The 26,232-nt window shown below is 40.0% G+C and overlaps 1 protein-coding gene across 2 annotated transcripts in view; it reads right to left on the bottom strand.

Annotated features, from left to right (window-relative positions):
• LOC104314751 (AGBL carboxypeptidase 4) overlaps nucleotides 1-26,232 on the bottom strand; it is a 977,524-nt gene that overhangs the window by 159,828 nt on the left and 791,464 nt on the right. For both annotated transcript variants that reach the window (XM_069788781.1, XM_069788782.1), the window contains exon 9: nucleotides 854-965. In XM_069788781.1, coding sequence (XP_069644882.1) covers nucleotides 854-965 — 112 coding nt within the window. The remainder of the gene's footprint in view (nucleotides 1-853; nucleotides 966-26,232) is intronic.

Here is a 26,232-nt window from a genome sequence, read left to right as displayed (position 1 = left end):
ATTAGCAAGGCAAACCGGGTCCTTTCTCACACTAACAGAAAGGAAAAAAGAAAAAAATAGAAAAAAAAAAAAGGTAAAACTTCAGGCAATTAAAGATCCAAATGCCATCTCCATAATGGGAAGCAAAAAGAAAGGACAAATACCAGGAATGCCATACAGAAAAAATAATCATCTATAAAAACTCCTCTTATTTTTTTGGCAGTGATTTTTTCCTACCCATCTCCATCTTTGTTCAGCAGTTTTTCTTAGGTGCCACGTTCAATAATCCTTCTGTGCTTTGATGTCAAACATTCAATAGCTGTCTGCCTCCCTCCCACTCTGCTTCTCCATATTCTCTGCAATCCATCTCCTCTGATTAGCTAAGATTTCACCTTCAAGAACACCTCTGCTTCTCTAAGTGAGCATGAGTGTGTGCGTGTGTGTTTATATAATATTTGCAAATATTATCCCCCTTCTGCTCTGCACGCTACATAGCAACCCCTGCTGGAGCTCTGGATTAAACATCAATGCCATTCAGTAATTCAATTTGGGGGACCTGCTGGTTTGAATCCAGCTCAGGACATCACAAGAGCAGGTCGATTGAATTTAGGCCCTGCTTTCAGAATTATTCCATATTTAATCTGAACTGAACTTCATTTCACTTGCTCTCTCCACTCTGATGCTTCTTGTGACAAAAGACACAAATACTCCCTGATCGCATGCAGTGCAAGAGGTGTTTGCTTACTTCTCTTTTATTTTGGTTTGCCACTGGATTAAGCCATGTCAGAGTTACTGGCATCTTGCACAGCCCTGCAGCGGGAGAGAGTCAGTACCTCATGAAGTGGCTGTTCTGACATCACTTTTCCTCACTCACCGGATTGTTGTACATCTCAATGATGAGCTGTTTCACTCCGTGCAGTGTGGGATGAGCCCAAGGAGATGGATTTGCCCAGTGCCGGTTTAAATCAAACCCCATCAGGGAGCACCTGCACACACAAAAAAACAACACACACAAAGGACATACATGGGCTGCAGCCTCTTCTAGCTTCAGCTGCAGAATCAGGGCTGTATTCTGCAGCTGATGTATTTAAACAAGTTATTCTCATGGAAAAAACAAAGCAAATGCTCCCCCGAGGACAAGGAAAGCCTGCAGCAATGGCCACTTTTAAAAATAACATGACCAATAGAGTATCAACTGAAACATCTTTCATCATTCAGCCTTCTTCCCCTCCACAACACATATGCCCACTCTATTCTTTGCGTTTTGCCAGCTTTTCATGCTGGCAGTGGAAGAGCCTGCTTGGCCTTCAAGGTTCCCTTCTCGTCAGTGCTCTAGGTGGGGGTCTATAGCTATGAGGATGATTCATAAACCGCATCACCAGGCCTTTACTTTGCCCTCAGTCAGGCCTTGACTCAGCAGAGCTGTTAAGAGCATTGAAATCAATGGCCATTAAGTATGTGCTTAAGGGATTTAAAGCATGAATGTAATTGTTGCTCTAACCCAGGGCCTCAGTCTCTTCCCCTCCTGCAATTGCCTACACAAAAGTTAGCCAACCAAGACACTAAGTTAAAATGCTTATTGGCCATCAAATCTTGTGGGTGTTGAAGCACATATGCCACCTTGGCTTCTCCTTGCTGCCCTGACTTATATCCCTCTCAGTACATTGTCTTGAGTTTCATTCTGCTGCTCCCAGTCCCCCGGAGTAATACCTCATTTTTTGTCAAGTCCCACTGAAACTCAATGGGCTGTTGTTAGAGTGAAAACAGAAGAAATTACAAGGCTGGAAGTGGCACAAATACAGGGGGGGAAATCATGTCCCTTGCCTACTGCAGAGATCACCTAGACAATCTGTGGCCACTGATAAAAGCAGGAAGAGAAGCCACTTCTGTTGTCTCAAGCTGAGCTTGGGACCAGTGGACCTTGGGTAGATCTTGCTCAAGAATTCTGTGAAAGACTACACATACATAATAAAAGCCCAAGCAGAGATACAACTTCCTCTATATTTAAAACAAACAACAAAAAAGCAACCTCACTTCTAAGCCTTAAAGCTTCTTGAGAAAAGAAGAGCTTTCATTGATCCCTGGTCTATTACGAGAATGTCTGTTCAGCCTTAATCTTTTAAACACACCTATGCAAACAATAGAGATTTACTCCAGTAGCGCTATCCTTCAACAAAAATTGTAAGAATCTGATGACCAAAACCCATAAGTTTAATTGGCAAAAAGAAAGGAAAATGCCTCACTTCTCTAACAGCTGAAACAAATGATTGCATACATCAAACACAAATAAAAACTAACACAGAGAAGTGAAATGCTAAGAAAACTGAGGGGATGAATCCTATGAACCAGAAAATACAAAGTTAACAGGAAACTCTTTTGTAAAAATTCTTTTGGGAACCTAAGCAGGCAGGAGCTGTCATGCTCCTTGGCCTTAGACAACCCAACCATCAGGCTGTCTGGGAGTTCAAACACCCAACTGCCAGCTCTGCAACTCCATCACTGCTGTCTTGGTGTACAGACAAGCCAGATGGCTCACTGTGGTGGAGAAAGCCACCTCCTTGTCTTGGTGGTCACTTGTCTGCTTGTCTAGTGAACAGGTGGATTTCTTCTCTGGACACTCCAACAGCTACAATTCCATAGACAACTCTGAAAGTTGTCTCCACCCCGCTATAAAGCAAAGCATATTATATGAGATTTCTCTCTCTTTTTTTTTCTCTTCACATAAACTCTCTCCACTCAGTTCTACTAAATCCTATCTTCATGTAAACTCACAGACATTAATATAAAATCAGAAGTACTTCCAGAGACATAGGTGGAATTACATTGGGATAAAACTGGTGTAAGAACAGAATCACAGGAATGAGTTTTTTGTTTAACAAAAGCAGAAACTGTGATGATCATTATGAGTCTTACTGTATTTTGGCACAGTTCCCAAAGAAACAGCATGCTTACTCCACAGGGTAACTTTCTTCAGAGATCAGAACCTGAAATCATATCCCCTTATATGGTTAATGTGTCCCATCTACATTTTGTTTTAAGAATATTTAAAACTAATAACACTACAGAAAACAAGTATATTTAGATTCCATTATGTTCATCTCCAAAGCACATTGAACTGACCAAGCTTCAGAGCACCAAAAGCAAATTTTAAATTCAAATGTGGATTGTCAATATTAAATTTGGGGTTTGGGACTTTTTAGATAACTTTATATAAGTCATCCCTATAGGGAACAGAAGTAAGCAAAATCTAATTTCTGTAAGATACTAAGGCATTGTGATTTGCAATATTTGAATTTGCCATGAAAGTCTGGTTAGTGATGAATCTCATAGTTCATTTCAAGCAACAAGAACAGTTGAAAATTGTTGTCTTTACTTGAGAAGACTTTATAAACAGAAGGAAGCAATGCTTGACAAACAAGTTATTCATTTGGGAAGCTCCTCTGAGATATATTTAATAGGAACACAAATTAATTTCCAAATATCATTTAGCTAGTCTTTGATGTGGTATATCACATCTTTATCAATGTAACAACAATTAATTATATTTCTGAAGTAGGCATTATAATTTCTTTCCAGCCTGGGAATAGTGTAAAATTTTCTCTCCCCCCCTCCTCCCATTTTTAAGTCTTTTTTCCTTCCTTTTTACCTAAAGACAAATTTGTATCTACCACATTCTCTCTTTATTCATATGTTGCAAACTTGTGGTCTCTCTAAGGAAACATCAAGTTGTGTTCCTTGGTACTTCAGATTTGATTATTGACTCTATTACATGTAGAACTGTCTCCCAAAGCTCACGTATATCAGGACATGACCAAAACATATGGTAAGAGTCTCCCACATGCCTATTACAGATCCTTCATTCATTATGTTCTCTTGCTCCCAGATGATGTGATCTCCCCTGTGGCTAATACCTCCAGTGCAAGAACTTGAACAGGATAACTTAAAAATTGCATCTTGCACTGCTTTTTAATTCCCCCTACCAATCTTAAGCCAGCTCATTTCTAGTACACACTGCTTGCTCCTTCCATGGCTTAACTGTTTACTTGCTGCTTCAAGCACTGGGTAGGCAAAATAGAAATATAGGTATACTCTGGAAACAGCAGCTCTACAATGGGAAACAGTGTTCCAATATAATACAGAATCCTTCTATATTTTAGACCAGCTTTCTTACTCAGAATGCAAGTGTTGTCATTGGCTTCAGTATGGTTCCTCATGTGACTGTAAGTGTTCCCCAGATTTAGAAAGGGCCTCCAAATCTGTCCTGTACAGATTAGGTTTATTTTGTGCACTAAATAAACTAATGTGTTCGGTACAAAATCAACAAGGGGAAAACCCCCTAAATTATATCAAAAAAACTGTTTAAGGATGACCTTTGAAAGGGGAAATGGAGGAGAACAAAACAGGAGACATTACGGACTCCAAGAGGTGCAAGGGAAGACAAAAGCAGCTTCAAAATTAGTGAGGCCCAGAGCAGGTGAACATTTCCAGAGTAAGGGCACTGGAGAATACCCCATTCCATGAGGTTTAGTGGCCATGCCCATGAATGCTCTTATAAATGTGGCTGGTAATATTGACATGGAGCCAGATAAGAATGACATGCTGGCACAGACTCTCGTAGGTTAGAAAAAAGTGTAATCAGGAATAGGTGAGCTTTCTAAAACAAGCAAAGTAGCAAACTGCTACTATTACCTGATTGTGGTCTTCATTCATACTGTGAAAACCTGGGTTGTGTGTCACATAGTCATTGCTGCCACCAAAAATTACATGTATGTAATTTAAAATATTTAAGCTGTTGACAATTGTTTGAATTTTGGATTATGCTGATTAAGGTTTGCTAGATATACAGACCACATACTATGTTTCTGCTTTGTGAATGAATGTACATTTAAATCAGGTTCTGTGATTATACTTGTTGAATTAGAATTTGTTTCACAAATGTTCTCCAGCCTTTTTCTAAAATTTCTGTTTTCTATAAGTAGATAAATTTATTACAGTGTTTATAAATTTACATAAACACAGTGCAAATTCAGTCAAAGCAAATGAGTTTCAAAATTGAAATGGAAACTGAAACATTTTGCAGTATTCATCCCTCCCTACTTGGGAGGCAGCCAGATCTCAAGAGGTTACCAGCACAACTCAGTAAAACCAAAGATGTTCAGACCAGCATTCAGCTTGCTGGGCAATTATCTGGACAGAACCTCCTTGCCTCTGGGGGCTTAACTCATCACTGGTTTTAAGGATTTCTTATGCAGCTGCTTTAAGGAAAACATCCTTGTCCCTTTCCGGAAATGAGGAAGGTTTAGTACCAAGGCCTATGCTGTGTTTATTTTTGGGCCTGCTTCCTATTCTTTCAGGTTGTGCCGCTTCTTTCTGGAATCTCCAAGTTACAGAAACCTCCAGGAACTCTGCCTTCCTTTCACTGCAGTTCTCCCTCCCCTGTTCGTTTTTGCTACTATGTGAGTCTAAGTCTCTCACTAACAGACCCATTTCCACAAGGTGAGATATGGAGAATAATGGAGGAAAGGAGTTAAAGAAATCCTTTTTCATGGCATATGATTTATTACAAAGAGAACTCTACACTCTTCCCTTCAGCTTTGTAAGGTTGCATTGGTTCATTGGATCAGTACCAGGTGAATCTCCAGATAATGCCGCACACAAAGCCAGGGAGTTCAAATCCACAAATGGCACTACCAACAGGGTTAGGATTTGAAATTGAAAAGGTAGTGGGGGGAGGGGGTGCACTGACTTTTTTTTTCCTCAGGCTTATTGCAATAAGAGTGGAGACAGAGGGTAATTGGTCTCTATTGTTGCACTTGTCTGAAGCAAGAGTTATAGCAAGAAACTGCTGTGAGACTGCAGCCTGCAATATCATGCAGGAAGAGTAGGTATGCAGTATGAGTGAATGCAAGGGGAACACGTGGAAGACTTGCTTCTTTTAATAAATATATCATTTTAGACTTGATATATTCACGACATTTTACAAATCAACTCTAAACCTGCCGTCAAAGTCAGAATGTTCATTAGTGTGCATTTCACTGTTTGGGTGCTTAGGGTTTGCAATTTATGCATTTACCTGTTATTCATTAAAGAAGATTCATTCAAGCCCACATGTTCTAAGGTAATTAGGTAGCAAGACATCCTAACACTCCAGCTACAGAGAATTCCCCCTCCCAACTCTCTCTCCCCCTCCCCAGCTTTCTGCATTTTTAATTTAGAGCTCTGGAAACCTTCACAAAGGCTACTTAACATAACCACTGCAGTGTGCTCCAGGCAGAACACAAGTGGCCATACAGAGCAGAACAGCATTAGCTCCCAGAGACCACATGGTGGAGTAGATGTTTACAGAATGAGCACTGCATGGTGTACTGACATAATTTTAAATAGTACATGACGGTTAAAGATGTGTTTCTCCATTTTCTGTGTAAACAATGTTAAATAAGAATAAACACAAAGGGATATTTTATCCTTCTGATGAATACATGCATTTCTCAGAGCTGGTAATAGGCGTTACAGATACACGCACCAAGGAGAACACTCATCCCCACCTGACATGGGCAGACTCCCTTATCTGATCTTCAGGATAGATCTTAATTCTAGTATTTAACTCTCCCTACACAGCCCGGGTCCTCAGTAATGCCAGAAGGATTCCTAGGCATGAAGCAGAATGCTGGAAATAAAACCCCATCCCGCAGTTAGAGAATCATGCCCTGTGAGTGTGCCTGGGATATAAGACGGTAAGATCCTATCACTAGTGTAGCTCATCCCTGTGGCTAGCATAGGACTCATCCCCCCCCGAATTTTTTCCTGCATGGTGCCCAGCCCAGTTTTCAGTTTTTCAAGGGACAGGGTTTCCAGTGCATACCCTGGGAGGCAAGTCCCAGTTTAGCAAAGTTCTCCCATAGGAAGCGCATGTCTGGCCCCATGCGTGGATCTCTCCGCATGAACGCTCTGCAGGAGCAGGTCTCGTCTGTCCTGCCCCTGGAAGGTGTTCACGGGACTCCCACTCCCAGCCGCACGCTGAGTCACACTGGCACATCAATCTCACGCACCCAGATGCTTTAACCAAGTTACTGAGAACACCTACAGTTCTTCCATTTTAAGGCCTGATTCATTGTTTGGCCTTTTCAAAACCAAACATATCACTGACTTAATGAGAGGAACACAGCAGACAGTGGATTTTTTTCCAACTGTTGGATCCCAGAGAATTTCCATTGCAGGCATTGACCCTTCAGAAATTTCACATACATAGACCATAATGCAGTGTTATATGAACTTTCTTTCCTGATGTAGTCCAAAAGCCACCTGCAACTCATGGATCACAAGGTGTAAACCACTGAGAAAGAGAATTTTAACTTCACGTGTGCTTAATTTACTGGACTCCCTCCTCTGAAAGTGCTGTCAACAGCTCAAGCTCCTCTAGGCCCTCCTGCCAGTCTTCCTGAGCCTTCCACACAGTGCCCTAATACTATCTCCTTACAAACCTTTCCCTTCGGACAGGCAGACCCTCTTTAAACTATTTGTATTTCTTTGTCATTCTACATTCCTGGAGGCAGAGGCTGGGTGGAGATAAGGTAAACTCGTCGCAGTGGTTCACAGAAAACAGCTAATATACACGTTAGCATTTCTGGAGACACAGCTCATCTTCAATTATACTTTTGTTCCCACTTCTGCCCCTTGTCAGACTATGCAAATAATCTGATACACAACACACCTCGCAATTATTAGTGAATACTCCAGCTGCTGTAGAATGACATTCCCCCGCATTGTAACATGTATTTCACATACTTTTTGGCAGATGAAGCTGGCAGTCTTGCTTAACCCACTCACCTTCAGGCAAGAGGAAAGGAGTGTTATGTTACCTGTAGACTAGCATTATATGAACATCCCCAAAAGACGGTTCGGCTCTTACTATCAGACCTATTACACAGAGAAAGCTGCAGTCAAAGGAGCCAACCTTAACGTCACAAAGTTGAGCTTTTTAGAAGTTTGGATATGCCACAGCCGCACAGATACATAGAGGCTTCATTCAGCCCTGTGTCTGTCATTATTATGACACAGCCTTTAACTACAGGAGCACAGGGTGTTTTTTCCACAGGGCTCTTGCTTTATTCTGTGCACAGGATCAACACTGTTCATTAATGAGCGGATTATTCAATATTTTGGCTTTCCCTTATTGTTCAATATGCAGCCCTGGGCTCCTGCTTACTGCATGCTACTCAAAGCCTGCTCTGAGGACAGAGCTATTCAGTTCTTCATGGCTTTTCTAAAGTGCTTAGCACTGCAGGAGACAACTGCTTTATAAACACTGATGGACTAATTTTCCCAGCAGCACTGGTTCAAGAGGGGACCACATTGTCCCCAATTCATAAAAGAGCAATTGGGACAAAAAGTGACTCACATAAAAGACAGTGGCTAATTTGGGCCACCATATCTGAGAGGCCAAGGACAGGATTTTTGTTTAAGAGAACTTCGATTTATATAGCATGTCACATGTTTGGCACCTAACTTACATTAATTTGAGCTGAAGCTGATTGTACTCAAGGCTTCTCCAAATCTGACCCCCAAATGGCAATGTGAGTGGACAGAATATTAGAAATCCAGGTTTGTGGAATTAGGAGAGTTGGAGGTTACTATAAAATGGTAGGACATTACTGGATCATTAATGGGTTTTGGGTGTTTTTCAGTCATACCTTAATTCAGCCGTTTTGCTTGGCTTTGGATCCCAATACTGCTGCATTCAACTGCGTCTGAGAACCTACTCTAATACGTGGTCGTTAGGGTTAGCACTGTACCTGGTATTGCCTTTACTCTCCTGAATAGGATTTATCGATTACTCCACTACATTACAATCTATCAGGCTATTTGCATCCAGAACATCACTTGTGCAAAGGCAGTGATGCTGCACACACATTCTCAATAGGTCATGCCAAAACTCAGCCAGAATTACATCTCCATCATCACAAGGGCCTTTTCCTCTTTGATATCCTGAAGCAAGGGTTTGACTTGATATCAAAACTGTCAAGAAGGTGTGCAGTATTCCGATGAAATAGTAAACAGAAAAGCAATACAGGACTGGCAACCTGCTGGCTGAATACTAACTAACAAGGCTTAACTGCCCAGCACCAGAGAGCACAATTACTGGCTTCCTTTTACAACTGTGTTTACTAACAGACTCTAACACACTTAGTTATTTCTCACTCCCATACACAACCAGAATATTGATTGTATTCCTTCAGAGTCTTGCCATGTCTGTAACTTGTTCAGCTCGCAAACAACTTTTTGGATACATAAGTATGCAACTATTTTGAGTTAGCAGGGGAGAAGGCCCTTTTTATTGTCTATGCCCAGCATTACTCAACCCATACACACTGCCTGCAAGCAGCTTACTCCTGCTTTATTAGCTAGCATGTATGATTTTCATCAAACGTTAGAGTCAGGGATATGTCCATTAGCCAGGCACTCCAGTACAAAGTCCTTTTACCACTACTAGGTGAAAAATTTACAATTGTATGGAAAATCCTGAACAAAACCCCAGGTCTCATAATATTACAGGAGGGGGAAGATGACCCAGTGGTTCATTTAGGGTGACAACATGAGACTGTTAAGACCTCTTATGCAACGCAGGAAAAAATTGCAATGCCTTGGTTCTTCTCTTGTGAAAATAATATATTATTAACCCTCCATGGTATTTTGAGAGGAAATGCATGAAGGATTGTGAAGTACTTTGGTGCTACAGTGATGAGGATATATTAAGCTCTACAGATGGAGATTAAGTGATTTATGGAGTTGCAGAAAGGTTTTCTGACAGACCCTGAATTTTGGTGAGGTTCACTTCCAACAAGCTTGCACTACTTCACACTTAACAAACGCTTCTGAAATGCCTGTAAGACCAATAAGATATCCCAGTACATTTTATGAGAGAAATTCTCTGAGGGTTTGTGTGGAGAAGGGGGGTTGTGTGGGGTTGTTTTGTTATATCGGTGAACATTTCCTCTTGTTTCTTCTATGCCCAATCTCCTGTAACTAAAGATATTTTCCTCTCAAATGTGTCTTTATTCTCACTTTAATTTTCAAGGTCATCGGGCTCACTAGGTGTGTTACATATTGCTGTTTAATTAAAGAGAGAAGATTAATTTTATCCTATTAGACTGTTTCAGTACCTGCCAGCTGACTACTCTGCATTAGCAAAGGGACAATGTGGCCAAGTCAGTTAAAAAAAGCAAAACACCACAAAACGCCCAAACCAAACAAAACCCACACCAAAACCCCAGACCATTTCGTCTTTGTAAAGTCCACCAGAAACTCTGACCAAGATGTATATGTTCTTCCCATAATCACTGCTATGATAAAATAACAAACGTTTCATAGCAGAAATAATACCAGTGTCTTGTTTGTCACATAACATTTCAGAAGATGGCAGGCAAACTATAAAGCCCTGATCTGTCTCTGATTGCAATCAACAAAAAACCCAGATGCTTTCAAAGGGAGTTAAATCAGGCTCAGATCTTTTCCAATCACTTGTTAATTTAAGGGGCAGAGTTTTACCATCTGAGCTTCGCTGCATGGTATTGCCTCAGCCCAAACAACACAGAGAAGGAGGAACTATCTGACAGCATGGTGGTCTCTATTCCATTACCAGTTTCTACCTCAAATCACTTAGGTTTTATATTTTCCACCAATCCCATCAGTTAAGCATACTATACGTCTTAGAAGGCAAGCTACCTGGCAAAGATATATTTCTCATAATACTCCATGACATCTCCTCTTACTAACTCAAAACAATGTATAAGGGGATTTGGTGCCATCACAAGAGATACGGGTCAGTTGTCCGATACGGATGCTTGTCCGATGCAGAAGAATGGGAATGTAAAGCACTCAAACTGTAACTTCTATCAATCACTGCAATGCATCAGCAGAACATGATTTGATACCAAGCCAAGCTGAAACTACACATTTTGATTCCGGAGCACTGAAACATCTCATTGCAATGAATAATGGTACAATGAAAGATTAGTTTGAGAATCCTGATGAGAATGTTAAATGTGAAAAACTTAAACCTTCAGGGATTTTTTTTTTTTATTATCCCTCAAAAACAGGCACTTGGGGGTAAAAATGGTTAGAAAGGCAGTTTTTGTCTACTAGTTAATAGAAAATTTTATTATTATGCCCTTTTCTGTGATGTATAGAGGAATGCAACAATTATTGATGACATGTAACAGTTGAAGAAAGGAGGTGAGGGTGAAACACTGTGCCAAACTAAATCTTCAGGTAACCGTTATAGAGGTAGACCAGGAAGGATTTCGGGTGGAAGCTGATCTTAGCATCCTTCTTATCCCACTCCATACATTTAGCTTGCTTAATAAAAAAAGCAACTGTGTTGCCTAAATATTCATGAACGAAATATTTCTTGTCAGTCCAGTTACTTGAATTAAACCTGCAATGAAGAACTGATTTTCTTATGTAATCCTTTGAGGCATCATCTAATGTGAAATTATGACATGCCGGTGGACTTGGCTTTATACATCTCTTCTCATGCTTAGATACTTCACTTTCAAACTTAACTGTAGAAAGGCCAAGAGCTCCATAATTGTCAAAGACAAGAGTACACCCTTCGGTCTAACTGTATCTTTCTGGCATTATGGTCTATATTAATTTTCTCGTGAACCCTCCTCTCAGTCAGCCAGAAATTACTGATGAATATTAAAGCAGTAAGATATGCAAGTACATTAAAATCACGTAAGCAAATTGAAACAAAAAAGCTGAACCGTATATTGGTTCGCTGGCAACCTTGTCCATTGTCGCTCAAAAAGTGAAGTGAATAGGTAGAGCACAAGCCTGATATTACTTTAGTCAAGTTTTATCAGGAAAATTATATTTACACCAATAGCACCTCTGTGAAATTCTTATGCCTGACACTGTCAGCACCACAAGTGCAAGAGTCAGCTTATGCCATCCTCTATTGAGACGGTGAATGTTATACATGTTCTCTTAAGCACATTACATGTGAGATGAAAGATGCCACGGCAGTGGAAGGAAATTCAGTGCAAGATCAGCTCATGGTTAAAAAGTACAAATGCTCACGTGCTTGTGCATGCTGCAGCACTCAATACATGTTGCTTTTCCATGCTGGTTGTTGTCAGAGTTCCATTTCCTCACCAAATTTGTGCTAGAGCAACAGAAATGCTACTTTTCAGTCTGCCTTCTTAAGAAAAAAAGACTTAAATAACCAATACTGATCATGCACAAAAGTGTGGTTTTTCCTGTCTGTCCTTCTCTACCTGTACCCCATCTAATTTTTAAACCGACTGGCCAATTTTTACTCAGTTTCACAGAAAAGGACATAAAGGTAAAGAGGCTTACATGTACATATGAAATACATGTGTGCATGTGTGGACAAGGGCAAAAGGTCAGGCTTAGGGAGGGAGATGCACTTAAACCTCTTTTGTAAATTCAGGAAGGTCTGAACCCTGCTCTTCATCTGGCTCCCTGTGCACCTCTAAATGGTTGAGAGATGAAGTACAGTGACATGGCAGTACCATGAGAAGTGGTCCCACAGACAATCAGCAACATACACATGTCAGAGAAATTGGAAGTTTGAGAGGAGTTTTCGGTGAGTTTTTGGCTTTTTGCTTGAAAGAGATTCCAGCAGATATGCCTGGCGCTAGAAATCACTTCCTCCTGTCCTGGGATTCAGACTCCACGCAGGAGAATGCTGCATTCTATTCAGCCAAGGCTGTTACTTAAAGAGAGTTAAGCTCTACCATGTCCAGCTGAAACCAGAGAGGAATTTAGAGATCATGGCACATAATGTCCTAAATCCTGTCCTACAGCACTGGAGGGGAAAGACTTACTATTTGACTTGTCTGCTTTTAGTTAAAGGCGGCTGATTAGGTCATGCTGTTTGTGCCTGGGTTACATTTCAGTAACTTTGGGGTCAACTGGTGAACTTCAATCAAATTTGACAATAACTTGAAAGATTTTCAGTTCCTGTAAGGTCTATGAATATAGGCAGCTAGGCAGAAGAGAAAGAGGGAGATCCTATATACACCTCCACTGTAAAGATTATACAATGAAGTCAATCTTTATTAGGCAACAGAGAATCCACATGGGAGAAAAGCCTCCCACATTATGACTTTTTATCAATGGAGATTTTCAAAACTTGACTGTAAAAACCCCTAAGTAACCAACTTAACACTGAAGTTAGCCCTGCTTTGAGAAGGGACTTGGACTGAAGACCTTCAGAGGTCTACATTAATCTCTTTCCCCTATAATTCTATGAAAGTCTCAAATATAGGGGAAGTTTCAATTGCTGCTTATACCTCAGTAGACACCAGGGAACCCAGCTGTAGGACAGCAGGCTTCACAGGCTCATGGAATGACTTATTTTTCTTTATGCATATTTGCAGCCTCACACAGTTCAGCACCCTTGAGATAAAATCCTATAGCAAAAATGTACAATGAATGAGAACATATATGAGTGGGAAGTGGAGGAGCAAACAGATTTCAATTTCAAGCTTTCATGGCTTAGCATAAACAAACATGAAACAATTCATCCTCAGAATATAGAGGTGGGAGGGGGATATTGACAGTGTCCTCTAGACACACAGGGAGACTGAGAACTAGGGAGCCTGGAGCGAAGAGAACATTTCAAAAACTGTTTAAAGCCTTAGGAAAGTTAGAAGCAAAGATGAAGCTTGCCTGATTCATTCACTGGGGCTGTAACAACAATTCTCTTCATACACTGCTACCCCCCAGATTGTCAAAAATAAGCCAGCTTTGTCAAATGTTGCTTTTTCCTTAACAAAGACGACCTTTTAAAATCTCAGTTAAAATTCAGAATGGGTGAACAGATTTTGGAAAAATAAGAACAGTCTAATAACTTTCTAGAGAAAGCCACAGAAATAGCTTCTAAAGAACTCACACTGAGCTAAGTCTCTCTATGAGCCTGCAAAGTCTATTTGAATTTTATATTTTCCCTTCCTTTATTTTTCATAAATTCATCCTCTGCCCATATCCAAGCTGACATGGGACTAAAACTCAAAATACTCGTCGGAGATGGGGTCCCTTTTCTACACCTTTTAACTGACAGTGCAGTGATCTTGTAGTGATTATGAAGTGATTAGGGAGATGGCTTGCTTCTGTTACAGATTCTTGTAGACATTCATTTGAGCTGTAAATGGACAAATGAAGAAAGTTCATCTTCCCAGCTGATATGCCCATTAGCTTGCTCTTTCCCACAGCAGTAAAAGCAATGATTAACTGCATAGAGTCTTGCTCACTGCTTTAGCACCTGCAGTGCCTCCCGTGGTAGGTCTGTTTCGAAACATTGCTGACAAAACCGAGTAACACTAGTTCAGACTACACTCCTAAGCCTCTAAAACCACTGCTTCTGATATGATGAAGCAAAGTGCTGGTCCTTGTTTTCCCAATGCATCCCACAAGGTAATCTTCCTGATGGGGCTCAGGAATCAGTCCCTTCAGCTCTACTCTGCACTGAGGAGTACTTCAATATTTGGCAGGCAAGACAGAGAACTATTCAACAGTCCTGACATCTGGTTGCTTAAGCTAAGACTAGGATCTGAGTGGTGTGGCTTCCACTGTGGACTGATTTAGTTCTTTGATTTTGGCAGTTAGTGCTCGCAGCTTTGAGTATTTCAAAAGCTGATTCTCATTCTTGCCTCCTGACAAAAAAATGCAAGACAGCTTGTTTGTAAGGCTCATGAGATGGGATTACTGGAGGCATGTAGAGAAAAGAGCAACTCACTACCTTCAAAATCAAACCATTCCTCTACATTGGCTTGACCTGAATGCCTGCCAAGAACATTGTGGTATCCCTATCAGACACTCACAGGGCAGAATTAATAAAATAAAGCAAACCTTGACAGTAGTAAAATGGGTCACCCTGACCATGCATGTGCTTGAAAGAGAAGATGGAGGTAAACAAATTTGAGGCTTACAAAATTAAGTGGCTCACGTGTAATGGAAGCACATGGAAAGAATAGTTTCAATGGTGGAAAAGAGGAGATGAAAATTACTTTCTCCACTTTAAAAGAAAATTTATTGAAGCCCAGAAGACAAGAACAAAAGCAAAGAAAAACAGAAAACAAAACAGCCCAGAAGAGCTCTGAAAATCCAATCTCTCCCATCTGCCTCTGGAAAATGGATAACCTATGTGTGATATGATTGAATTTCTCTGTTTCATCACCCTAGTGGTAGCATCTTGTATGAAACTCTGGTTTATGAATTGAGTTTTGAGAGGGACCTGAGAGAGCAGGAGTTATAGCAATCTAATCAGGATGTGACAAACACATGTATCAAAATGTTGCATTGTCAAGATCCAGAAGCCACTTAATTCCAGAAAGATTTTAAAGTTGAGAAAGCAGTTTTGGCAACAGGATTAGAAATGATGAGAAGGAAGATGAAAATCCAGGTGGAATAAGATAACACATTTTTTTTTCAAAACATCCTTTCAAAAATTAGGCCATGTTCCTACACGTTTTCTTACTAACTCATACAAACCTATGTTTCGTTCAAATGAAGGACACAGGTGCCTTCTTCCATTTAGTCCATCTATTTTCTGAACATATGATAATAACGGAATGAAAGATACATGAACCGAGATAAATAACACCATAGTAAACCCCATAAAACCCATATGATAAAACACCACACAACATTCTGAGCAAAACATCCCAACAAAGCAGGTTAAATACAAAAATAACATGCTAATGTCATTGCCACACAGCAAAGAAACATGCTAATGCCACTGCCACACAGGAAAGAAAGCAAGATTCATGAGACTGCTTTGTAATGGCTCCTAAACAAAAGCAGTGCACAGAAATAGTCCATGATTATCAATAACATGAGACCAAATCGGAAAGCATGTGCATTTAAGAGAGAGGACATCAAATGCTTCCTTCAAAAGAAAAAGAACATCACAATCATGTTGTATTTCCCTGGTCTCAGCTTGCATTTCCTATCTAAATACTGAAGAGCTTCACAGGATAAGTACAGATTAGCAAAATATTCAAGGTGATTGAATGGATTAGTATTATTGTTTAGCACAATGCAAGGTGATAGAAGAATCCACAGAAAAGAAGGATCTGATATTTGGACAGCCACTTGAAATTATGCAGCTCACACATTGAATTTTTACATTTTTTGTAACATCATCAAGTGCCACAGTAGATGCCTAAAAACAATTCCAACTAAAGAGTGAGATTTAAAGCTGGGGATCTTGAGCAACAGGTGGAACAAAAATTCCTAAGTAAACTGCTATCTTGTTTGTCACACAAATAGAAAATCCATATGTTAGTGCCAGAGGCAAAAATAACATGTTCTAACAAACTACACATAACAAAAAATCTGGAAAAACATTTTTCTCTAGGAGAGTGGGAAAAAAGAATTTAAACGCATTTAGAAAAGTCCAAATTAACTTAAGAGGAATTCATCCTGCACTAAATCCCAGTCAGGTAGACAGCATAAATGCATGGCATCCTCACCATTCTGGCTATTGTAATCATGTCCAGCAGCTTGCTTTCTCTGTTTTCCCCACCCTTGTAGACATCCATGCTTTAGTTACAGGTTTACTGATGTTTTGTATTCCCCTTAGGTCACAAGAATGCAATACCTTATCAAATAGATAGACTGTTTCATGCCATGACATGGCTATTTGGTTTATTTCTAGGTATCCTACATTAATAGAGTGAAGCTCAGGTCAAACTATGAACAATTCCACATAACCTGTAATTAGGGATGGAGATTTTGCATTCAGGCATTACAATTCTACAGTTTTCTTGGTTTCCAGAACCAAAGACTTACTTTGTACTTCAAGAGCTAAATCAAATCCCCTAAAATTCAGACATTAATGGTTTGCTTTTCACTGAGGTTCTTGGAGCATTTCACAAACATTAATGAAATGTCCTCCAATGCTTCAGTGAGGCAGGTGCATAGTATTAGTCTCACTTTGCAACTAAGAAGACCGAGAAACAGAGGAGGATTGAGTGAATCATCCAAGATCATTCTGGACTTGTCTGACAGAGTCATAAATAGAAATCAGGACTCTGCAAAAAGTAGATAAATCACCTCCCTCCCTGGAAGAAGCAGCAAAATATTTGGCTAATTTTAACTGCATACATCCTTCCATGCTTCTGGATTACAGCCAGGAAAGGAAATATCACTATTCTGAGCAAGGTCATTCCCACAGAAAGTCCAGGCAGACGTTCAGCCGTAAGTAACATGTACAAAACCCACATATCCTCACAAGAATTTCATTTGAATGTTTAAGATCCAAAATACTGGTATAAGGATTTGAGATATCTCAATAAGCCTTATTTATCTGGAGAGAACCCCAGTTCCAAATTTACTCATATTTTCTTGTGGGTAATTATCGAGGCAGGAATAAACAGCACATGGCATTCACCAAGTGGACGCAGGACAGCTAAATATGCCAGGTTAGCAAAATTATCTTCAGATATGAAAAAGAAACTTGCCCTAGACTGGGACAGGCAACTTTATCCAAGCTAAAAACAAATTAGTGTTGATACTCCCTCCAATGTAGCAGAACAGCTTAACTGATGTGTATGGGGGGGAATGAATAAACCCAAAGAGCCCTCCTTGACCAAAGCACTACAGGTATCTCCCCACTCCCAAGGATGCAATATTCAAGCTTAACTGGAAAACTTACGATACATTATTTGGGCTAAAAAAGCTGTTTGCTTTTTACTTCTCTTGACAGTCTTGACAAGATGAGTGTCAGATGGAGGTTAAGAGACAGAGATAAAGCAGAAAAGTCCAGTTACAAAGTTTTGTCTCCTTCAGAAATATTTGACATTGCTTCCCAGTAATGAACAATACACAAGCATATCATTGAAAACTGAAAGGTGGATTACCTGAGGCAATCAGCACAATAATTGGGACAATTCTCAAACACAAAAAAGTATGTCTCCAAATTTGTGTTCATAGCTCTTCTGACCTCCCCCCACCCCTTTGAATTATAAGTCAGGACTTCAATTTGCCAACACTGGCATTCTCCGCACTGGCGCAACACATGTTCTGCAGCCATCTCTGTGGCTATACTGCTCAGCAGATTAAGATCATTAACCTATCTCACAGTTTTCCCAAAGTGACCACCCCCCTCCAACATTGTAAAAGCCCAAAGTCCTACTGCAAATAGGGGGCATTTGGCTTTTATTAACCCTCTGTTGCAAGAAAGGGACATTTTAAGACAAAGTCTGGCATAAAAAAATCTCTTTAGTCCTGTTGCTTCTTTCTCCACTGTGCCACGCTGCTTGCTCTAATATTTGAGCAGATGACAAGAACTTTTGAAGAGAAACTTTTAAACTTAAGGGATTGAAGGGAGTACTACACAGAGTAATAGCCAGCCCTGGACAAAATGGAATGTACACATTAAATAAGACTAGACAGTCATGGGCAAGGGTGGGGGGGAAGAGGGATGATGCAAAAGCACTACAACAAATGGCAGCAAATGTGTTAGATTCACAATTCAAGGGGACAGGCGGTGGTGGGGGGGAAGATGTATAAAAGCAGTAGATCAGTTATCAGGATAAAAAATGAAGGACTGAGGAGCCTAAAAGATAAGGGAGTGTTGAAAAGCACGGTGAGAATAAAAGGGATAAATGTGGAACGGAAGAGGAGCTGAGCAAACACCTGGTCACAAAAAGCAGAGAGTCCCTAGCCAGAAGACAGAGACATTCAGAGTGGCAGAATTTACTTTGTCACTGTTTATGACATACAGCAAATGGGAACAATCACAAAGTTTGGAACTATTTCTAGAGCGTCATCCAAACTCAGGCCACAAATATAGTCGCTTCCATCGTAACACATAGAGGATACCCAGGCAAAAATGTGACAAATGGGTAAAGTTGCGTTTGGAAATATCTCAAAATTAAAAGACAGATAGACAGAAGGAGGAAGCCATAGAGGAAGAAAGAAAAAAACATACTGAGGCCAGTATATCAATGCCAGCATATGGCACTAGCTCATCACAAACAAGATACTTAACTAAATAGACTGTTAGTTTAGTCTTGTGTAGCAATTCTCAAGTTCTTAGAAAACACTTCAGTGCTAATAAGGAATCAGACTGACCATTCATGTATGGTTACCGAGCCAGAACTAGAATCTCGTTAGTGATAGCAACATTTGGTACTATTATACTTTTTTTAAAAGAATAAATAAAATTAAAAAAAAATAATCCAGTGGGCCAGATCCATAGTCAATGTAAATTGGTACAACTCTGTTGATAAACATATGCATGGATATCAGTAAATTTATGGCAGCTGGAGAGCAGATCTTCTGACTCGACTCATGTTAAACAGCTTAAGAAAGGCAAGATAAATCTCACTCTAGCCCCAGTCCCCTCAACTCTCGCAAGTTAACAGGGTTAGAGAAATCTGTCCATATGGCAGTTTAGCCCACTTACTGTAGATTATACAAATCACTTTCTGGGGATGCCCCACTGACCACAGACAGCTCTAAGCCACCAGTCTAGAGCAGATGACTAAATTTTAGATGGCTAAGAGCTAAGCAAAATTAATCCAACCTGTATTACTCCAAAAGATATTTAAAGTGTAGGTGGTGTATAGCTAATAAGCAAAGTCCAGAACCTATAGGGCAAGATCTGACAACATGAAGATAGTAATCCCCTAATCAGGTACACAAAGTCCTTCAGGCTTTTCAAAATGCTAAAACCCTAAGGGAAACTTTGTCCTCAAGCAATTTCAAGTCAAGTTTCACAACCCGAAGAGGTACACAGTTTTTTCCCCTCAGTTTTCCAAATGGAGCATCCAAACCTTTGAAATTCTCTCATGGCTCATTTGTAGGCATCTCACTGCATCCCAGTGAGAGTGGATGAGAGGGATAATTGAAAATGGGACACGTGGGCATCAAAACAAGGAAAATGACCCCCTCCTTTCTCTTTTTCTTTTTCTTCTGGTTCATGCTTCTAAATGAAATCCCAGGCTGTCTTCCAACTGCTACTCAGAGCTGTCACAGAGAAGAAACGCGTAGAGAACACTTAAACAACTGACTGACCTATTTCCATCCTTGTCGGTGCTGCTGCATCTAAACCCTTCATTCTGAATTCTACGCACATACATGCACACGTGCACAGCACTTTTCCTGTATACTCCCACAAGGAACTATTTCCAAAGTCTAACCTCAGCTCCTAAAGGAGCTCTCTGTTGCCTCCTGAACAGCTGTTAACCTCATGGCCTAAGTGCCCTCCTTAATTAGGTTAACTTTTGGGAGTCTACCCTTTGGGGGAGACAAGGAGAGTGCTTTGGCTCACTGACTCATCTTCTCTTGTATTAGTTCTGTTCTCCATTGGATGCTGCTCTATATCCAAGGAATTTGTATACAAGGATACTTTCATCCCTCTTAAAAATGCAAACACACAAAGCACTACTGCATAGTGAATAAATCTAAAAGCACATTAATAGCTGCAAAGTTCTCACAACTGAATTCACGTGCACAGCAAAAGATCACGGAAAAAGCACGCAAGTGGCTAGTCCTTTCCACCAGCACTCAAATCAATGAACCTCAAGAATGGCAAAAGGTGTCCAAAGCTGAAGGATTCTCAAATCCTCCTTACCTCTTTTGTGGTATAAAAAAATAAGCTTTGTTACCCTATATGACTTCTGTACTACTCTGTGTTGCCTCCCAGGAAGAAGCAGTCACTGTCTCGTTGATCTTGGCTGAACTTCAAAGATACAGAAAAGTTAATTGGGTGAAATGAGACTTCCAAAGAAAAACTTTCTGTGAAAAGACCTTCAACGAAAGATTTTAATGAAATCTGTAATCCAAGGAGCTGTGATACAGAGTGGCAAGCAGTATTCTTGATATTGTAGTGGAACCAATAATACTTAGGAGGAAACTTTTCTTAGTTGTTGTTCCTCCAAAATGTGTCTTTCTTATGCTTCCCCCTCCCTTCAATTAAAAGGTTTATAAAATAAGAAATAAAGAAAAAAAAAGTTAATGAAGGCAATATGGAACATTAAAAAAAAATTCGTTTTGAAGATGGTCACATTATCCTTTATTGGCCCCTGAAAAAGGATAAAGTAAATGTTGTTTCATTATTATTTCTTGTTGTAAACAGTGCTCTGACACCAGCCAGTATAATTATTGCATCTGCAATTTTGTATCATTCTCTGAATAAGTTTTCCATTTCTACTTAATGTGTTTGTATAGAAGGAAGCCCTGGTCAGCAGGGTGCCAAGCTCTGCAAAATACTGTTGATCTTCTGGGGAGTAGAGCACACTCCTGGAGATTTTTAGAAAGCTATGCAGAACTGGACCAGAAAACTAGACTTTGAGGAGCCCTGGAAATTGTGATGAACTTTGGAATATTCGCATACTCTGGAAAGCCAGGGGAGACCCTTAATTCAATTAGGCTGACTTTTTTAAACAACGGACCATTTGATAATACCAAGCTGCTACAGACACACCCGTAAGGGAGGGAAAAGTTCGTCTTCACCTGCAGGCCTCATGAGATAACAATCTGCTACTTGCCTTAGTAGCTTGCTTCCCCATTTGAAACATTTATTTTCCTATCTGAAAGTTTCACTCTCCAAATATTTTTGTCATATCCTCCCCTGCTAAAGTTTTCAGTGCCTGCTTTGCCCCTCTGGCTGAATGCATGCATGATGGTGGTATCAGCTTCCTTTATTAAATAGAATTATCTCCTTCATCTTGCAGTACAAGATACATTTTCCAGACCTCACATAGTCCTTTGCCTCTCTTTTCCACACTCCCATTTTAAACCTCCCAAACCAGCATCAGTGCAACAAGGGGTATTCGGTAGGTGAAAGCACAGGATTAGCCCAGTGACTCAACCGAGCTCTTTTAGTATGTCAGCGTAGCCCACACATATATAAGCTTCCCTGAACTCTAAGGAGAATGTCACACAAGCCCAGGCTAATAAAAGGTATGTAACAGTTACTCCACTCAGTATTTCCACATCAAATCAGCCTGGTATAAGAAACCAGCAAGCAAATCATACCAACACAGACTAGTAAGCAAGGAGAGAGAGAAGGCCCCTCTCCTCCTTAGCAAATGATCAGTCCTGCTCAGAACAGATTTTGGCTCTTACACTCTGGCTCTGTTTATGCCCAGGCATAAAACAGAGTATCAAATGTTATTATGATTCTGCTCCCCACAGTCATTCCCCCAAAGTCTCCTGAACTCTGTCTCAAGTCAAGAATTGCCACAGAAATTCTCACTAATGGCAATTTGCTGTCATTTCCTACTGGAGCTCACATTTGGTATGTCCTGTGGGTGGTAGACATCAGGTCCTTGTCTGCCAGTTATAAGGTAGCTAATTCTTAATTTCTTGTTAGCAGGTTCTGTCCCATGACATGTTGCTGGAATCAATGGGAATTAGGCACAGATTACCTTTAAAAATATGCCCCAGAGTAGCTGCAGTCCAGGTACTCAAATTAAAGCAAGTGTCATTGGCTGAAAGGTAATTTAAGTGCCAAAATCAGTATGAGAATTTGTGCTAAATCCTCTCTCAGGACTACACCTAGGCTCATAATTCAATTAGGTATTACAGCACTAAAGCCAGACCCTCGCTTGTAATCTCTGGGCAGAGGATTCAGTATTTTAAAGAGACAAAAAAGCAGATGACAGCACTTTCGCTCCTGTTCAGGTCTGTATACTAAAGACCTGATGTTCAGCTTTTTCAGGAGATTAGAAGACTGAGACTCCTACATACTGTAGTTACAGAGGTGTGTTACATAGGCAAACGTCCATTTAATGATACCCTCTCTGAAGGATTTTTTTTTTTATTATTTGGGATAAAGAGAGTTCTGAAAACAACTCAAAGCGTGTTCATAATTTGATCTTCTAGGGCAACTGGAAATACTCTCCAGTGGAGCCTTGAAACATGCAGCTGTTATATTCTTGTTACTTACAAGACAGTTCTTGCAGAGACTACCAGGATCTTACTTGCAATGGCATCAACTGCTTCCAGAAATACATCTTCATGTAAAACTACATCCACTTATGTACAGAAGGAGAACTACGGAGCTAGTTCTAGAAATCTGCCCTTTACCAGAAAGCCCTTTGCTGTTTGTTTTTTATTTTTTGTATTTTTTTTTAAAATTGGTAACCCATAAGCACCCAGAAAAGTTTGACTTATTAAATAAAATTTTAGACAAAGAGAAACATTTCAAACTATAGATGTCAAATATTTCTGCCTTTTTTCTTTTTTTAAGTTAATTTCTTTTTTTATGTTTAACAAACATATAGAAGCTCAGGATTCCAGGCTGTTCTTGGGAGAAGTTTAAGAGTCTCAAGAAGAAAAAAAAAATAAAAATAGACAGTACACCAAAGCATAATTCTGTCCTGCAGCTGAACACTCTCCTCCAAATTCCATTCCTCATATGCTGTGTGTCCTGAGATGCCCCATACTGCCCCAAACCAGATCCTTAGCTAACAGGACAGAGGCAGCTGCTCTGGTCCCAACACTGATGCATTTATGCCTGCAGGCAATCCCTTGGGAAATTTTACTTGCAGCTGGTTTAGGCCTCCTTGTCCTTTTGGACTCATTCATGCAAAGGAACAAAATCCAGTGGCAGTAGCTGTGTTACGAAGCCAAGCCGTTATCACCACTTGTGGGTCAGAACTGCGTGTCTGGCTTCTGGGAGATGAGGAATGCCAAACAGGCCACCAGTACGTGTGCATCTGAATGGAAACAAGCAATAAAACAGGAATCAAAAGAGAAAGCTACATACAACTGAAAATTCACTCCCCCCTCTATTCCATTTGCAACACAAATAACTGTAGAGCCTTACTATGGGATCAATGGGGAGCTACAGTTTAACTTCCAAAGCCAAAATTTCAAGATTGACTAACTATTTAGGCATCTGATTTGAGACATGCTATAGAAGGGCCTGTATTTTTAAAAACTGCTAAACACTCTTCATCTGGACTCCAGAAGCCTTTGGCAGATCTCATTGTCAGCAACTAAAACTTCAGCACCTGAGAACCACGAGCTGCTTATGAAAACCTGAGTGCAAGCCTCCAAATCCAGTGCAGGCCTAAGGCTTTCCTCACGAGTAGAACAGGAATGTCCAGCTGGGTACCTGCGCATCAACCTGCTCCAGCAGGATGTAGTGAGAAAAGCACAGGAGCACGTGAAGAGCACAAAACTGATGTCCAGGCTCCATCTCCCTTGCAGTTTTCTTGAAGTACTGATTAAGAAACATGGAGTGGTATAAAACAAAGTTCTTAATATCAACCAGTTACATCAAAGTAGTTCCAATCATGTAAATGACCACTTTGCATTTCTACTGTATTTTACCAATTTATCATTGGCAGTAATTTTAATTTGCAAGATAACTTCTTCAGGTAATTAAATGGTAGTATGAACATACATACTGGGAGAAGTTTAGGTGATCACTTTAGTTAAGATTACCAAAGACAAAATATTCTGTTCTTGACAGAACTAAATACCAGCTTTCACCTTGACGACTGGTCAAAGTCACATTGAGATCATGTAAGAGCTCAGAGTTTAATACAATTTATGTCTCCAAATATAGGAAAATACAGTATTGTTTCCAGGACTAAATAAGAGAGATGTGGACTGAGAGATCCATTTATAAAGAATGTGGCCACACTATTTTCTTTGTTCATGCCAGCAGTTAGTCATGGCCTGCTTCCAACTTAATTAGCTGTTCCCAGATCCATGCTCCAGCTTTTTATTTTACAGGTTAGAGATTGTATTTTTTAAATAAAGAAAAAAAATTTTCCATGTTTGACGTAAAACAAAGCACCATGTCTGTAATGAACTTAACTGTCATTGAGGAATATGCAGGTACAAACCATTTCTATTCATGCCAGCAATGATCAAATGGTCAAAGCTGATCTTCCTCCTGCTTCTGCAGACCTGGAACAACTACAGGGCTTATACAGCTTCAGCCCAACAGCTTCTGTTTAAGGCAAGTGTTCAGGGAGGCGTCAGCAAAAGCTAACTGGATTTTCCGAGAAATTATGAAGTTTTATTTTGTGATGTTTCTTCTTTACTCTATTAAGCTTACACAATACCAAACCGTAAACCCCTCTGCATTGGACAGTTGAAAGAAAAAGCCTTCTAGTGATCCTAAAGCTTCTAGTGATCCTAATAGAATTTGTCATTTGAAAGGAAGAAATTCTCTCCAGAACTCATAGAATACTTCAATTAGATCAAATGATTTAATTTTATATGCAGTGTACCCAATTTTTCCAGTCAAACAAACCTATAATTCTAAGAAAGACCAAGAGATCATTGGGTATATGGGCTTGTTGCAAAAGAAAACTATTAGCACTGTACAATAGCTTGAAAATCACACATTTTAAAGCCAGAAAGAGGCTACTGTGATCATCTTTGCTGATCTACCATTCCCACACAAAGACCTCCCTTGAAGCCATTCCCATTCACAAAAAAAAACCCAACAGAACAAACAAAACTGCAAACAGGTCTTTTAGGAAAATATTTTGATTTCAAAACAGGATATCAGGGAAAATACACCATAGCCTTTAAGCCTGCCCTCAAGGACTTGAATCTTCATTTCTTGAATATCAGTGTCAAGACATTCTGCTCTTTATGCCCTCCCCTATTATACTGAAAAGTAACCTTCATGTTCCTCCATGTTAGTATATTCCTTATGTGTGTACTCAGACCCAGATCATGGACTGATGAGTCCCCACATATGGTCTCAGATCATGTCATTCATTCCTTTGCCTGCTGTCTGTTAATCTAAACAAACTAAGCTCCAGGACTGTCTTGTCACACAGCAGTTTTTCTAATTCTTTTCTCATTCTTATAGTTCTTCAGAACAGGTCAAAACTGTGCCAAACACAACTGTTTACACATCTACGGACTGCACTTGTCTGGCTTTTGAAAAGTTAAATTTTTGAATATGCCAGGTAACAAGTAATAATTTGAGATAGATCCAAGATACAGAGAGCACAACTGAGTGATGACATGGACTCAAAATCCCAGAGTTCTTAGAAACAGAATATTTTTTCTAGACCTTTTCAGACAGTAATCAGAAATAAAAGTCTGAGATAGATTCATTGTTCAAAATATTCTGGTTCGCTGGATCAAGAAAGCTGTGGTTGTCTCTTCCTCCAGCTTCAAGATGAAAAAGGACTTGACTGAGCTCTTCTAAGGTAGCAATCATTTGACTTCCATGGGAATTTATGAATCCTCGGCTGTGTTGTTACTGTTAACAAGAGCTGACAGTTAAATGCA

The sequence above is a fragment of the Haliaeetus albicilla genome, chromosome 8, assembly GCF_947461875.1.
Source record: "Haliaeetus albicilla chromosome 8, bHalAlb1.1, whole genome shotgun sequence".
Taxonomy (NCBI): Eukaryota; Metazoa; Chordata; class Aves; order Accipitriformes; family Accipitridae; genus Haliaeetus; species Haliaeetus albicilla.
Note: the sequence above shows the minus strand (reverse complement) of the source record. Positions and strands in the feature narration are given on the sequence as shown.